The sequence below is a fragment of the Zootoca vivipara genome, chromosome 5, assembly GCF_965207765.1.
Source record: "Zootoca vivipara chromosome 5, rZooViv2.hap1.1, whole genome shotgun sequence".
Lineage (NCBI taxonomy): Eukaryota > Metazoa > Chordata > Lepidosauria > Squamata > Lacertidae > Zootoca > Zootoca vivipara.
The window spans coordinates 25422376-25437112 of record NC_142588.1 but is presented as its reverse complement, the minus strand read 5'-3'; the positions used below and the strand labels follow the sequence as shown (position 1 = coordinate 25437112).

The 14737-nt window shown below is 40.7% G+C and overlaps 1 protein-coding gene and 1 long non-coding RNA gene across 2 annotated transcripts in view; one reads left to right on the top strand and one right to left on the bottom strand.

The window, feature by feature from the left end:
- The window catches only part of CTNNA3 (catenin alpha 3), a 544761-nt gene extending 532248 nt beyond the window's left edge, over nt 1–12513 (top strand). Inside the window, exons 17-18 of the mRNA XM_035137674.3 lie at nt 3463–3597; nt 12213–12513. Coding sequence (XP_034993565.3) covers nt 3463–3597; nt 12213–12500 — 423 coding nt within the window. The 3' untranslated portion in view covers nt 12501–12513. The remainder of the gene's footprint in view (nt 1–3462; nt 3598–12212) is intronic.
- LOC148685611 (uncharacterized) overlaps nt 1–14737 on the bottom strand; it is a 170900-nt gene that overhangs the window by 29628 nt on the left and 126535 nt on the right. The gene's annotated exons all lie outside the window — the stretch shown is intronic.

The following is a 14737-nucleotide window of genomic DNA, read 5'->3' as shown; positions in this document are numbered from 1 at the left end:
GGATGCAACCTGCGCCTCCATGGAAAGGGAGGCGTCAAAGGTTACACCCAAACTCTTGACAGAAGGCGCTGGTACCAATTGAGCCCCTGCAAAAGATGGGAGTTGGCCCCCCAAACCCATGTCGCCCCGACCTAGCCAGAGGACCTCTGTCTTCGAAGGATTTAGCTTCAGTCGGCTCCCACGTAGCCATCCAGCCAAGCACCTGGTGAGTGTGTCCGGGGCCGAGGCAGGGCAGCCGTCCATCAACAGATAGATCTGGGTGTCATCAGCATATTGATGACAACCCAGCCCAAAACTCCGGACAATCTGGGCAAGGGGGCGCATAAAGATATTAAAAAGCATTGGGGAAAGGATTGCGCCTTGCGGGACTCCACACACCAAGGGGTGCCGCGGCGACAACTCCCTCCCTAGCGCCACCCTCTGTCCCCGACCTGAGATGAAGGAACACAGCCATTGTTGGACTGTGCCCTGAATCCCCACGTCGGCAAGATGGAACATACATTTCTCATAGTTTCTCCCCGCTCTGGTTCCCTAAACTGGGAATAACAGAGTCATTCACAGGTCTTCTTGTCACAACCAATAATGTCCGTTCATTAGAATACATCATTAGAATACATCACAATACATCACAGAGCACGATTCTATTATCTTGACACTCCTTTCTCAATCAGCAGCTTGGCCATAATGTAAGAGAGATTTTTCAGTATCCCAAATTACATGCAAGTAAGAAAAACAAAGCCTTCTTTTCTTTTCCCCATGTAGCTTCTAAAGCGAGAGAGCAGCTGAAATAAGCAATCACTGTGTAATGAAGACTCATTGTTGCATCTCTTTGACCTTTTCCAGTTCATAAAGTAGAGCAGTTTCAAATGAACGACTTTTACTCAAGCTGCATACAATCTCATATCATCAAAATAGAGAACTGTGAAACCATTTGAATTAGGCTTTAAGATTTTTGCCTCTGGGGAAAAAATATGTGTTGTGGCTTAACATTAACTACATCATATAGATTATTCACTTTAGCAAGGGCCATTTTGAAAATCTACAAGAAAAACAACATTACTTCTTATTTCTGGTTAAAGAAATATGACACAATGCAATACAAGTGGCCACATTCATTCAGGTTACAACCCATTTTCATTGCAGGTTTAAAATATGTCAGCAACCCGTACTCATAAACTCTAAAAATAAATCTGCTAAGAGTTCATTTGTTTAAATTGCAGAAATATTATTCCCCACTATTAAGAGGGTAGTTTTGTTTGCACTGGCAACAAGCTACCTGCAAAACTGAAGGGGCTCAGGTACTTTGCCCAAATTCAGAACTGCCAACTGCTTTATAGTCTCAGTCTGATCCCAGACTCCAGCCTGCAAGTAAATTGCCCCATTCAGGAGGAAACACCAAAAAAACATCTTTGACTATGGGCAAGTAATCAATTTAGCAAAGGAGGCTCACCCAGCAGCCATAACAATACACTTTATGCTACCATCACTGTGCTGTGGGAGCCAAAGACTTAAAGCAAACTGTAATTAAGATATTTATTTCTTCATTTATATTCCATTTTGTTGCATATCACCAAACTACCATTAAAGGGTACTAGCCGATGATAAAATAACCGAGACAAAAATCACAGTTGTATAATTACAATAAGCACAGTCGTCCGGGTGTTATTTCAAATTGCTTAAACACAGTTTCAACGTATGCACCATTTGATGAGAACCCACTGAAAGCAGTATCAGGGGCGACAATCCAGCACATTTCATTTTTAATAGGCTTAAGTGTACTTTGATCCGTACTGGATTATGGCCATGATCTGTAGCACTAGCCATTACTAGAATCAGTACAGCAGCAAAGTAATTTTATGTCCTTGGAAAGTGATGAAATGGAAGTAAAGCAAAACCCAAATAATGTATACTTGAGGCAGTTTACAGCATTTTGAATTATGGAATTATATTAACTAACCCCATCCCCAGCTATTCTGCAAAATGGCTTTACCCATTGAAATCAATGAATAGTCTACCATTGTTTTCAGTGAATCTGCCCATTTCAGCTCCACTTGATCATTACTTTTTATTGTGAGAAATGAAATGGCTAATTTGGATGACAGACACTCATTAGAATGAAAGGAATTCTTGTTCCTACGGGAAATATCATGGTAACCATACAATAACTAATACGACAACTGGTAGTGTCTAATGGTCATATGACACACAACATTGATTTCAATCTGCATTATACTGCTTAGAGCGCTCCCTTTGCTTTTGAAGAGGATCAGAATACATAAACAATTATATCTATATCAACACACACACACACCGGTTATGTTATGTTACTTTAGAGTAAGTCCAGCTGAACACAGTGGGGCTTACTTTTAAATAGCAATATATAGAACTGAGAGAGGGGGTTGGGGAGAGATAGTGTGGCACTATTATATCACTCCATGTTGTGGAAAAAGCGTATCTATTAGCTACCTATCCAACCAATCACTATGTTGTGCAAAAGAGGGCAATCTGCATATACCATCTTATGAGAAGGTCCATTCTGCGTGATATCAAAACAGACTGTTGTAAGTGTGTTGCTATATATGCTTTGTTGTATTGTGAAAGCTTAACTTCAGGGTGCTTAGAATCACTGTAGACAATTGTAGAGCTGGAAGGAACGCTGAGGGTCTTCTAGTCCAACCCCCCGCAAAGCAGGAATCTCAACTACAAGTGATGCAGAAATTAAATAAGTGTTGCAAACATGCATTGCCAGTATACAGGAAGGCAAAAATATGCACAGAATTTCACACACTCCATGCCACACACACACACACACACACACACACACACACACACACCAGCCAGTTACAAACTCCATTCCCAGTAGCCCAAATTAATTTGGAAGTTTATACAAGCTTGCATGTTTCCTCTGTGCAATTCCATATGCTTATCTTAAAGTAACACATGCCAAATGCTGGATTGGAATGCTTGTCTTCATTCATCACACTGCGCGGAAATAATATTGAGCAATGCATTCTAGTTATTTAAAAGGAACCACTCCCATGTATTTTTGTGCACAGTAAAAATTATCAACAGGTGTGCCTGAGAATGCCCACATAAAAAATATTCATTACTACATGGACTGAGGAAGGGCAGCTGTGTCAGTATTAATTTTAGTAATGGATGCATGGACGCAGAGAAGTTTGGACTAATGCTAAATGTCAGTGGCAGCCACTTTATCATAACCCTTTACACCTTATAGGTAGTGCTGGAGAAGTGAGATATTTAGAGAACCATTGTTTAAAATGTTGGGAGTTTGTAGCATGAATGTCTGCTTTTCAAGTAAAACCTTTTTTTATATTAAAAAATACTACTATATGTATGCGGTCTCCTGGGCTCACGCAGAATACGTATTTGGATTCACCTGTATTCCAAAAAAAAAAAAAAATGTTAGCAAAATGAAATTTTTTCCCCCTTTCTTTTTAGTGTCAAGACCCATCATGTAAGCAGGACTTACTGGCTTATCTAGAACAGATCAAACTGTATTCCCACCAGCTCAAAATCTGCAGTCAAGTTAAAGCTGAAATTCAGAATTTAGGTGGAGAACTCATCATGTCAGCAGTAAGTGCAAATTGTCCTGAGGTCGTTTCATTATACCATTATCTTCTGGTACAACCTGCACTATAATCAGACAAAATGTCAGATCCATGAGAAAAATATTTTAGTCTCTTGTGGGTGTGGCAGTTTAGCCCTCATTTAGAAGGAATACATACATACACGTGAATATTCTAATATACATTGTATTTGTTGCATCAGCATAAAGATCTTTCATGCTATATCTGGGGGAGGGGGGAAGAATACATTTGATGTTTACTATTCCCCCACTCCCCCTCAAAATGAGCAGCATTATTAGTGTAGTGCACCAATTTCAAGACATGCAGCATTACCAAATAATTACTTAAAATAGCAGGTAGACTTGGGATTACTCACATAGGAAACATAATGGGGGAAAGTGGGATGCATATGTTGCTGTACTAGAGCAAAATCAAGAACAATGCTGGTACTATATGGTTGCTATGCCAGAGTTATGGGCAAACATGCTACTGCAAAAGTGTAGGATTGGTATTAAAAAAACCAGCATGTTTAGATTCAATTTTAGTTAAATATTCCTTATGTACACGATCCAATTCTATTTATTTAAATGTGGCATTATTATATAATTCTTTACTCCTTTCTTGCAATCACACCTACTCTTAAATAAGCATCTTTTTCATTACGAGGAATATCAATGCACTCCAGGAAATATGTGAGAAAGATGAATTGTCCCAGTGACTGAGAATACAAAAATGAGACTTTCCTCCAGGGGTTCCCTTCATTCTTATAACAATAAACACTGTGAATATGTTTCATGGGAAATGCATAGGAGAAAACAAACCTGTTGGTAAAGTGGCAGAATCAACATTCATAGAACCAATTGCTGAGCTACCATAGTGAAAGACTGACCACTCTTCTCCTGCCACTGTTAATAGTTTGAGTTGCGCTACACAAGATGAAGTATAAAATTAGGAAGCACGGGTGGTGCTGTGGTCTAAACCACTGGGCCTCTTGGGCTTGCCAGCTGGAAGGTCAGTGCTTTGAATCTGTGTGACGGGGTGAGCTCCCATTGCTCTATCCCAGCTTCTGCCAACCTAGCAATTCGAAAACATACTAGTGCAAGTAGATAAATAGGTACCACTGTGACAGGAAAGTAAATGGAAGCATCACGGTGTCCTGTTGCGCCAGAAGCGTTTGGTCATATTGGCCACATAAACCAGAAAGCTGTGGACGAACGCTGACTCCCTCGGCCTGTTTGGCTGGACTTAACCGTCCAGGAGTCCTTTACCTTTATGTTATAAAGTTTGAGAGCTTGTCATTTAGGTATGTTCCATGGCAATATGCAAATAGCTTTAACAAACATAGCAAAGAGACTTGAACTGCAATAGGAATGCAGTAGCAGTAATTCAGATTTTTGCAAAACAATATGGTGGGATTTTTGGGGGGATGTGGGATATTGCTTCTCATGCAGTATGACTTATTAAAGCTGTAAATAGAAACAGCCTTCATAAAAACAACTGCAATGCTTTCTGCTTACTCACTGCTCTCCAAGCTTTTGCATGGGTAAAAAAATGGTTTACTAAAGTGTGCAATCAAATGTGCTCACTTTCTTGTGATTGCAGAGGAAAAGTCCTTGCTGGTGATCCATACATGCGGAGTAATAGAAATCTAGGGTCATCTTAGCTAACCTTCTGCAATGTAGGGATCTCAACTAGATCATACATGACAGATGGCCATCCAACCTCTGCTTCAAAATCTCCAAGCATGGAGAGTCCACCACCTCTCATGAGAGTCTGTACCTCTGACAAACAGCTCATATCTGGATCCTCGACCATAGATTGCCAACATGGGCAAGAGCTGTTTGGGGTCAGCCACAGGAAGGTGGAAGAAGCCCTGGCAAGGATAAGTTGAGAATAAGACATCAGTCACAACCAAACAACCCTACAGGTTCTTCTAATAAAGTTCTTATAATGCTGTAAAGTAAACAGAAAACTGATAACACATCCTGCTTTTCATAATCATCCTAAATACCACCTACTGGCATAATGACAAATGAACTGCTAAATAGAAGAGAGCATCTGACAGAAAATCAATGCAGCAGGCAAGAAGAAAGAAAACTATTTCACTTTAGGCAAGTCCTTTTTTATATTGTGAACATGGGCGTACCCAGGATCAAAACTAGGGGGGGCAAGGGGAGGGGCCAAGGCACGGAAGGGGAGGGGCCACAAAGTGGGCGGGAACGGCGAACTCGCGCTCCGCCGGGCTGTGCCCCTCCCTAGAAGCAGGGCTGGTGGGCGGAGGCGGAGCCCAGCCCAGCGGAGCGTGAGTTCGGCGTTCCCGCCCACCGCGCCGCGCTCCCTGGTTCCCCGCCGTGCTTGGCCTTGCCTGAGGGCGCGCCGGGGAGCTGGAGGGAGGGTGCGGTGCGGCGGGAATGGCGAACTCGCGCTCCGCCGGGCTGTGCTCCGCCTCTGCCCACCAGCCCTGCTTCTAGAGTAGGGCAGCTGCCCTAACTTGCCCCGTGGTGGGTACGCCCTTGATTGTGAATTTTCCACCTTCTCCTCCTGACCTTCTACAGTACACAACCATACACACACATATCCCAAGAGTTCTCCCCTGCAATCTGCTCTCTAACTATGTATGCTCTTAGACTGACATCTTTTTTTCACACCAAGCTAATGCATAGTATCTACATAGGCATAAGAATTATGTCCCCTGGGACCATTATCTGAAACCTGGGGCTGCTCGCTCCTGGGTTCATCTTTGTTAATAGTGGCCAGCAATGCCTTCAACCAGCTTTGGCTGGTACACCAGTTGGGGCCATTCCTCAGCTGAACCTTATCCCACCCCATGCCATTTATTTTCATCCCTTTCCCCCTGGTCCTTTTGCATTCACTTCTTCCTCTTAAAACAGCTTTCCTCTCTTATCCCTTTCATTTCTTTTCACAGTTTATGTAGACAACAATAACATTTTATCTGACTTTGTCATTTCCATAAAACTTTCTCAGTCCTTTTTCTCTCAGAGGAGGGAGACCTTCCTCCCCACACTCCCCAACTTATCTTTTTCTCATCTCTGCCCACCCCCAGCCCCACTTTATTCAGGATGCACGGAGCTGCTGGTCCAACATAAGGCTATATGGCATGAGTAGTGGGCAGAGGTGGTGATGGGCAGGCACTGCCTTAGAAAGCTACACATTCCATTGTCTTTGTTCCTCAGAAGCTTTAATTGTTTGGCTTGCCTGAAACAGATTTTGGATGGTTCGGGAGAAACTACCCACTGTTCCTTTTTCACTGCTGCTTTTGATGTACAGATACTTGATTTCTGGCCAATTCTAACTATGTATAGCTTTTGCCAAACTCAGTTACGTGTTGACCTTCTGCTTAAATTGTATTCCTTATGGCCTGCCCTTTTCTCTTCCAGTTTCCCTTCTCTGCCAGAATCTGCTACAGATATTCAGCAGCTGCAGTAATGGCATGGAAGGCAAAATGTAGATGGAATTGAAGAACATTCATTAGTCTTCTTGTTTGTACACTTTGAATCTGATTCTGATTTCCATGACCAGACTATGGTTTAAATTATTTGGCTGTAAATATTGAAATACTTCAGAGGTGACTGGATTTCAGTTGGAGGGGGGCATAGGAATGACATATCAAGCTCTTCCTGTCAGTCTAAGGATCAAAGAAGAAATGATTGCAGTTTAACCTGCATTTCCCCCTATTTTCTTACACTCTGCTTTTTCCTCTAGGATGGCAGCTTGGAGAAGATATATTGATATAAAGTGCAGCCCTTGGCAGCAAAACAATTCTCACATTAAGCACAGAAAAGAAAATTGGTCTAAAGCAGGGATGCAAACGCATCTTGGAAAGGAGTGGGGAGGGCAGGAATCTCTCCATTTGGAGATGCCCCTGCAATGACAGGTCAAGGTCAACCTCTGCTCCAACTCTTCCTTCGCTCACAATGCTCACCAGTCACACCCCTCTACCTATTCCCCTTCCTACACTGTCACAATGCTTCAAATTTGCATGGAGCTGGGGAAGGGCAGGGGAGGGGAGGGATAACAGTGGCAGGGGCTAGGGAGTTTGCAGCAAAATCTGGTCTGGATCAAAACCCTATGGCATTTCACCTGAGGGCAGGGATTTGCCTTCATAAGAGCCAGCATGCACATGGATTGGCAGAAACAGTTCACTAGGTGGGGGATAACCCCTATGTTTGCTTCCTGGCAGGTGGGCCGCTGTTACTTAATGGGAAATGTCAGGGAGCTTGACTCGGTGGAAACACACAGGCCAATCTGGTACTCCAACAACATGCCAAAATACCCAATAGCCCTACCTCTTCCCCACCTCTCTCCCAGTAAGCAACAGCAACACATCTGCCAGGAAACTAGCATAGCATCCATGAGCGAGCCAGGTTGTGGGGGGGCAGGACTTTTGTGGGGGCCCCAGAAGTGATGTGTTTAGTCTGTTAGTTAAGTATTTATATTGTCTTAATTGATCAGAGGGGCAGCTGCCCCCCTGTGCCTCCTTGGCTACACCCATGATAGCATCTCTGCCCCACTCTCAAATTTATTTTGCATATGAAAGGGGGCTTGATAATTTCCTGACTGTGTATATTTGGAAGGGGGAAAGCGGTGATTTATATGAGAGTATGCCTGATACAAGGTACATACATTTTTTTCTCAGGAAGAGGATGCTGATGGCAAAATGTCATCTAAGAAGCATCCTTGAAAGATGAACTTCAGGGTGCTGTAAAGAAATATTTGTCTATTTTGTGTTTATGTGGATTCTCATTTCATCAGTTTTCTCTGGTTATGATGTCATGAGGCCTTGAAGAGGCTGTAGAGAATAGTAGAGAAAGACAAAAGGTATCCCAGTGATATTAGATTCCCTGCAGAACGTTACTCAGATATGTATGGAACAGGCTGTGGGTAAAACTATAAACTATGCTTGCTGTAATGTGCAAGGACTAAAGGACTGTGACTGAACCACAAATCTACTACAATTCATGTTCATTTCCCTCTGCAGCCTGACCTGGGGGTGGGTGTGATTATGTGATTTGTTTTAAAAATAGTGCTTTTTGAAGGTGAAGAATGCAGATACCAGTCGACGTAGAATTTTAGTACTGGAAATTAGTGAAGTATTGTTTGTTTGGAATCCTCTTTCTACCCCAAAGTGTAGTCAAGGTGGCTCCTTACGCAACAACCCAAAATAATAAAATGCAAAGTCATAAATATACAAAACAACAACAAAACAGAATAGTAAAAGGCAATCATTACAACGCTGCCAATAATGCCAAGTTAAAAGAATGCTCACTGGAGTAAATTGTCTTCATCTTTGGAATTAGCTTGCATGGTTTTCTCCTTTCCATTACTCTCTGAGTAGGTTCAATCAATCCAAAGTTTATTGCATTACCCATATAGCCATAGCACATGTAAAAGATCGAACAGGCAACTGTCGCACAACAACATAGAATACAACAAATACAATTATAACATTAAATGTAAAAACCAGCTGAGTGCGACTGGTAAGGTAAAAGGCAAAGCAAGGCGTGTCAACTGTGAGTATAACAGGAATTTACATAGGACTAGGGCTGGGCAAGTCAGCCAAAAAGGTGGCCCTGAGTTTCAGGGCCTGTAAAATGTAGATGGCCACATCGCGTGAAACCAAGGGGTTGGTGTCCACCAATAAGTACTTCATGCGGTCTGAGTAGGTTAAACTGAAAGGTGATAGCTATTATAAGGTCATGTCCAATGGGGGTTTAAAACCTGAGCCTTCCCAGTCCTAGCCTTCCCTACACACCAGCCATTACACACACTAGAGCTGCGTATGCACCATACATTTAAAGTGGCTTCCTCCAAAGAAACATGGGAACTGCAGTTTACCCCTCACAAAGCTACAAATCCCAGAACCCTTAACACAATTCCCTTCTTTGGGGGAAGTCATGTGTTTAGCTCTCAATTGTCCAAATTTTATTTATTTTTCTCACTCCACACAAGACAAACACATGCCCTCTAACACCGATACATACTGACATACAGGCAGTCATCCTGTGGCAGAAATGGCATGGGCAACTGGAGTTTGGGTTATGCGTGGGTGGAAGAAATAGGGTTGGCAATGGCAAAGAACAAATGAGTCCACACTCCCCTAGCCTCTCCAGTGGTGCCAGGGCCTGTACGGTGCCATATGTACTAGATAGAGCAAGCATTATAGCGGACCTCTCTTATTCTTTTGACTCAGTGAGAGGCATAAAAATGATTGGTCACTGCTGTTGTGCATATCACAAGAAAAAAACCCAAATGCAGCTTCCTGAGCACTACAAAATTCATTCTGATCACATTCTCATGATGCAGTACAAATTCTTATCACTTAATTCCGCAGTAGTTTTTGAAACAAATTCTGTTTGGAAGTTATAAAAGCCAAACTTCAAAACCTGTTCAGAATAATCAGATGGCTCTTCAAGAGGTGGGCAGAAACCCCAGAACACAGTATTCTTTAAAATTATTCAGAAAGGAGCTGCATTTCTAAATTGAAATTGTCAACCTTATAATTAAATATGAGCACAGTGACTCTTCGAAGCTTAAAAGTTATTCATTCAGGTTATTGATATGAATTACAGTAAATTTATCCCTTGCCAATTTTCCAGTACAAAATGACAACAGCAAAGGCAGCTTAAGCTGGAAGTGGAATTCACAGCACATGGAAAGAAATGCTGAAGAATTTTAACATTCACCAAGAGGCTCATACACAAAAATGAAATACGACACAGTTCAAATGCTATGCTGTCCATGTTGGAAATCATCTGCCTAAAAATCTTTTGCTCTTCTAGAGTTCCAGAATTCCTCCCCCAACTTAGGTGTATTTAAACAGTGGCACAATACATCTACAGGAATTTTCTGTTGTTTAACTGGCATGTTCTGTTGTTTAACTGGCATATGTTTTTGTTAATACTATACTGCTCCTTTATTCATTTTTTTAAAAGCTTGTGTTATGTATTATGCTTTTATGACATAGTGAGTTGTCTTGAATGGGCTATGCTCCCAAAGGCAGGCTATAAATAATGTTATAAATAAATAATACAAAACTAGCAGCAAAACTAGAAAGGCAAGACTCATTGCAGTGTTGAGCAATTAGAGCTTGTTGCTTTCTATTACAAAGCAGCAAAGTTGAACTCCTTTGTTGTTAAATCTTATTTGCTACATCAACACTGACTTTAAAAAGTTTACTGTGGAAAAAGAAACAGGGAAAGTACTAGTATGAGGAAGAATGAAGAAGATGCCTGCAGGATCCGGCCAAATCTTAGGGCAGCATCCTGTTCCACCCAGTGTCCCAACAGATGCCTCTGGAAAGCCCACAGGAAACAATGCCAAGTGGCCTATTTGCAGAAATAAATAAAACTTGTTTACTGTAAATATTGGAATGACCACCTATCTTTAAGATAGATTTGGCCAAGTCTGAGGCTGTAATTCAATTTGTGTGTACATATTGAGCAGGACTGCATATGCATAGCTCAGTCCAATAAACAGCAAGTATTGCAGATACCGCCCCCCAGGACAGATGGCTGGGGGTAGTACCAAACTATCTGATAGGGCTGCATGTGTCCCAACATAGCTGTTGTATGAGGATGGGACCAATATGTTGCATAATTCCAACCCAGCTGCAGAGACAGAGTTAGAAGCCTGCTTCAAAGTCCCAAAGCAGAATTAGGAGTGAGAAAATGTTAGAGAAAAAACTTGGGATGTAAGAAGATTTTATTTAGAAACTGGCATCAGTTTTCCTGAATGTTCTGGATAACTGTGTTTCCTCCACAGAGAACGAAAGCAATATGTGTACATACACCATTCATATGAATATTAAAATATAATGTGTACTTTCAAGTTGTTTCTAAAAACTTTTTTATCCATTGGTTTCTTTTTCTCCATGCTTTGGAGACATGGCACAGTTGTCCTACTCCTCATTAGAATGACATAATAATCCAGACACATAGTTCCATTACCTACATATGTCTTAAAGGTTTGGTTGATTTTAATATTTGCTTTTAATTCTGATGGTTTTATAGATATATTTGATTTCAGCCAAGTTCTTTCTTTCTTTCTATCTATCTATCTATCTATCTATCTATCTATCTATCTATCTATCTATCTATCTATCATCTATCTATTTCTATTATGTATGCATCGCTTTGAGAACATTTTGATCAAGCAGTTAATATTTTTTCAATATAAACCTTCTTAATCAAATTTGCAGACCTCTGAAATCACAAAAGATGAGGGGATTAAAAGATGTGTAACATCATTTCTAAGCCACATTATAGCCAAAAATATATTTAAGACTGTGATTTAGTGACTCTACTGTATTGTTCTTGGGTTGGTTTTTTAAATTGTGCTGTCTCTAGGTTTCCAGTAAGAAAAGACCAGATGTAATGCTTTACAAATGCAAAAAAATGCCCATGGTTAAAGTAACTCTGTCCTCACCTCAAGCTTCTATTTATCCAACATTGCAAATAACTTTTGACCCTTCTGCATTCATGTTGGTTATTCCTTACATGGAATGCACAAATGGAAGCAAAGATCACCTTCATTTTAAATGTTTGTTTTTGATTACAGCTAGCTTGATTTCCGAGGCTGTAACAGTTGTGTTTCTGATTACAGTTGGACAGCGTGACTTCACTAATTCAGGCTGCCAAGAACTTGATGAATGCCGTCGTGCAGACAGTGAAGATGTCCTATATCGCCTCTACGAAGATTATCAGAATTCAAAGTCCTGCTGGCCCACGACACCCTGTGGTGATGTGGCGGATGAAGGCTCCGGAAAAGAAGCCTTTGATTAAGAAAGAGAAGCCAGAGGAAATCTATGCAGCTGTCAGGAAAGGGTCGGCTAAGAAGAAAATCCATCCCGTTCAAATCATGAGTGAATTTAGAGGAAGAGAAATAAACTGAAATTATTATTCCGTTCACTGCACAAGTTTCCTACACCAAGAGGCTGCTTGTTCTGTGTAGTTATTTTTTCACTTCTCTAATCCTACAAGTAAAGTAATAGTTGATGTTCTCATTTTACATTACATTACATTATGTTATATTCATTTGTACACGATAAAGCAGCCTATGACTTTTTAAACCCACTTTTCAGTCATTGCCATCATATCTTTTAACACAATTTCTTCTGTTTTTAAGCGTGCTTTAATTTTGATCACTCACCCATTATTTAATATATTTTATCTGGAATCTCACTATTTTGAACACAATATTAGGAAAACAAAATAGTATCACAATGTGTCATGTTTAATACAAAATAAATAAATTAATATTTGTTCAAAGCTTTGCAATGTTCACAGCACTTCACACACATTATACATTAAAAACAACCTTTGTTGTCCCCCAGGTTTCAGAAAGGGGCTGAGGCAGCTTGAAAAGAGGTTGTCTAATAATGTCACCTAGGGACTTCATGGTTAAGGAGGAACGGATCAGTCTATTTTCACTCCATGATGCAGAAAAATTCATATTGCAAAGAATGAATTCTTAGAACATCCTTATTTGTGGTTGTGGACTTGATTATGGGATGTTACTGTTCACACTCTTAAGAACTGCAGTGCAGCAACTCTCACATTATTTCTAGTGGGATAGTTAATAAGACTAGATTTTTCCTCATGTTATGAAATACTGGCTTAATTAAAGTCAATGGGTGGCCTTCAGAAAATCTTAAAATAATCAGCACTACAAGGATAATGTATAATTGGACCAGCTGTTCAAGTGAGGGAAACTGACACAGCTGCAGGGTGTGTTGGACTTCAGGAGCAGAAAGAAAACCTTGTACTTCTCCTGCTTCTTTCATAGCTCTCTGTTTTTTGGAGGAGGCTTGCTGATTCATCCAACACTTTACTGTTTTACCTTCCTTCCTTAAAACCCACTAGTCCTGCTTAACAATGAAAAATATATAAACCTGAAGAAAATTGAAGTTTTAACCACCTAATAATGAACAACTAAGGTATCTTGCAGAGTGATGAAGTTTAATATCTCATAGGAGGGGAAATTTAAAAAATGTAAAACATATTGTATAGAGTTTGTGAAATGTTTTCTCTCCTGCTTTCCCCCCCGTTTTTCCCAGGTGATTTTTGACAGAACTCTACCAGCTGGCACAATGACTTCAATGATCAAATGCATATTCCATTTGGTTGATGCTGTCATATAGTTGTACAATATATAGTTAGGGAACCAAAAGTATTTTAGTCTCCCTGAGGCCAACATACTAAATCCCTAAAGGATTGAAATAATCATTGTCAAAGAGAAAGCCACCATTTGTTTCAACATCATCAAAAATGAAAATGATTATATAAATTTCTGTATAATTTATATGAAAACTGGGATAATTGCACCTTTCATAAGATCCATTTAACTCCAGTAGCTCTCATCGGGGGGGGGGGGGGAGGCCTTGATATGATAGAGCAGCAAACCATTTTTGTAAATGACCCAAAAATCACCTTTATTTGTGACACTATGACAAATTGAAATGCAATGTAAGGAGACGGCACAGTATATAAACGTCTTTTCCTGTGGTGTCCCAGTTCCCAAAATGTGACAATTCAGAAACAGATATAGCTTTGTGGATTATTACATTTAATGTTTTTCAAAGTATACACCAAAGATGAAAGGGCTTTTGAAATCCTTGATTATTAGATGTTTTGAACATATATATCCCTATATTTTGTTGACTATATCACTGTGAACTTCCTTCATTCCACCATCTCTGCTACCATCTGTATCTCAGGACATGGTCAGATGTTACTTTTCTGAACACAACATGAAAGGAGAGTGGGACCCTGTCCTGTGCTTATGTGCCTACACCTCTCCTTCCTGAATAAGAAAGTGGTGTCTAACATAACCAAATGCCATGCTTACTTGCACCAACGATCTACCTGAATGTATTGTCTCTCACTGACAAGCCTGAAACTAGCTCCCTTTCCATACCAGCACCCATAATCTATCAATGACCTAGAGATTTAAGCAGGAGGTGCCCTAGTTATACCCTGCTTACATCAGATATGGGGAACTGGCTCTGGTCAGTGGAGCATATTCTGGGCTCCCGTATTGATGGCAGGCCACTTTGAGAGGTGGGCAGGGCCAGTCCAGTAGGACTGACATCACTTATATCAAGTTGGTATCAGTGACCTCAAGCCCTA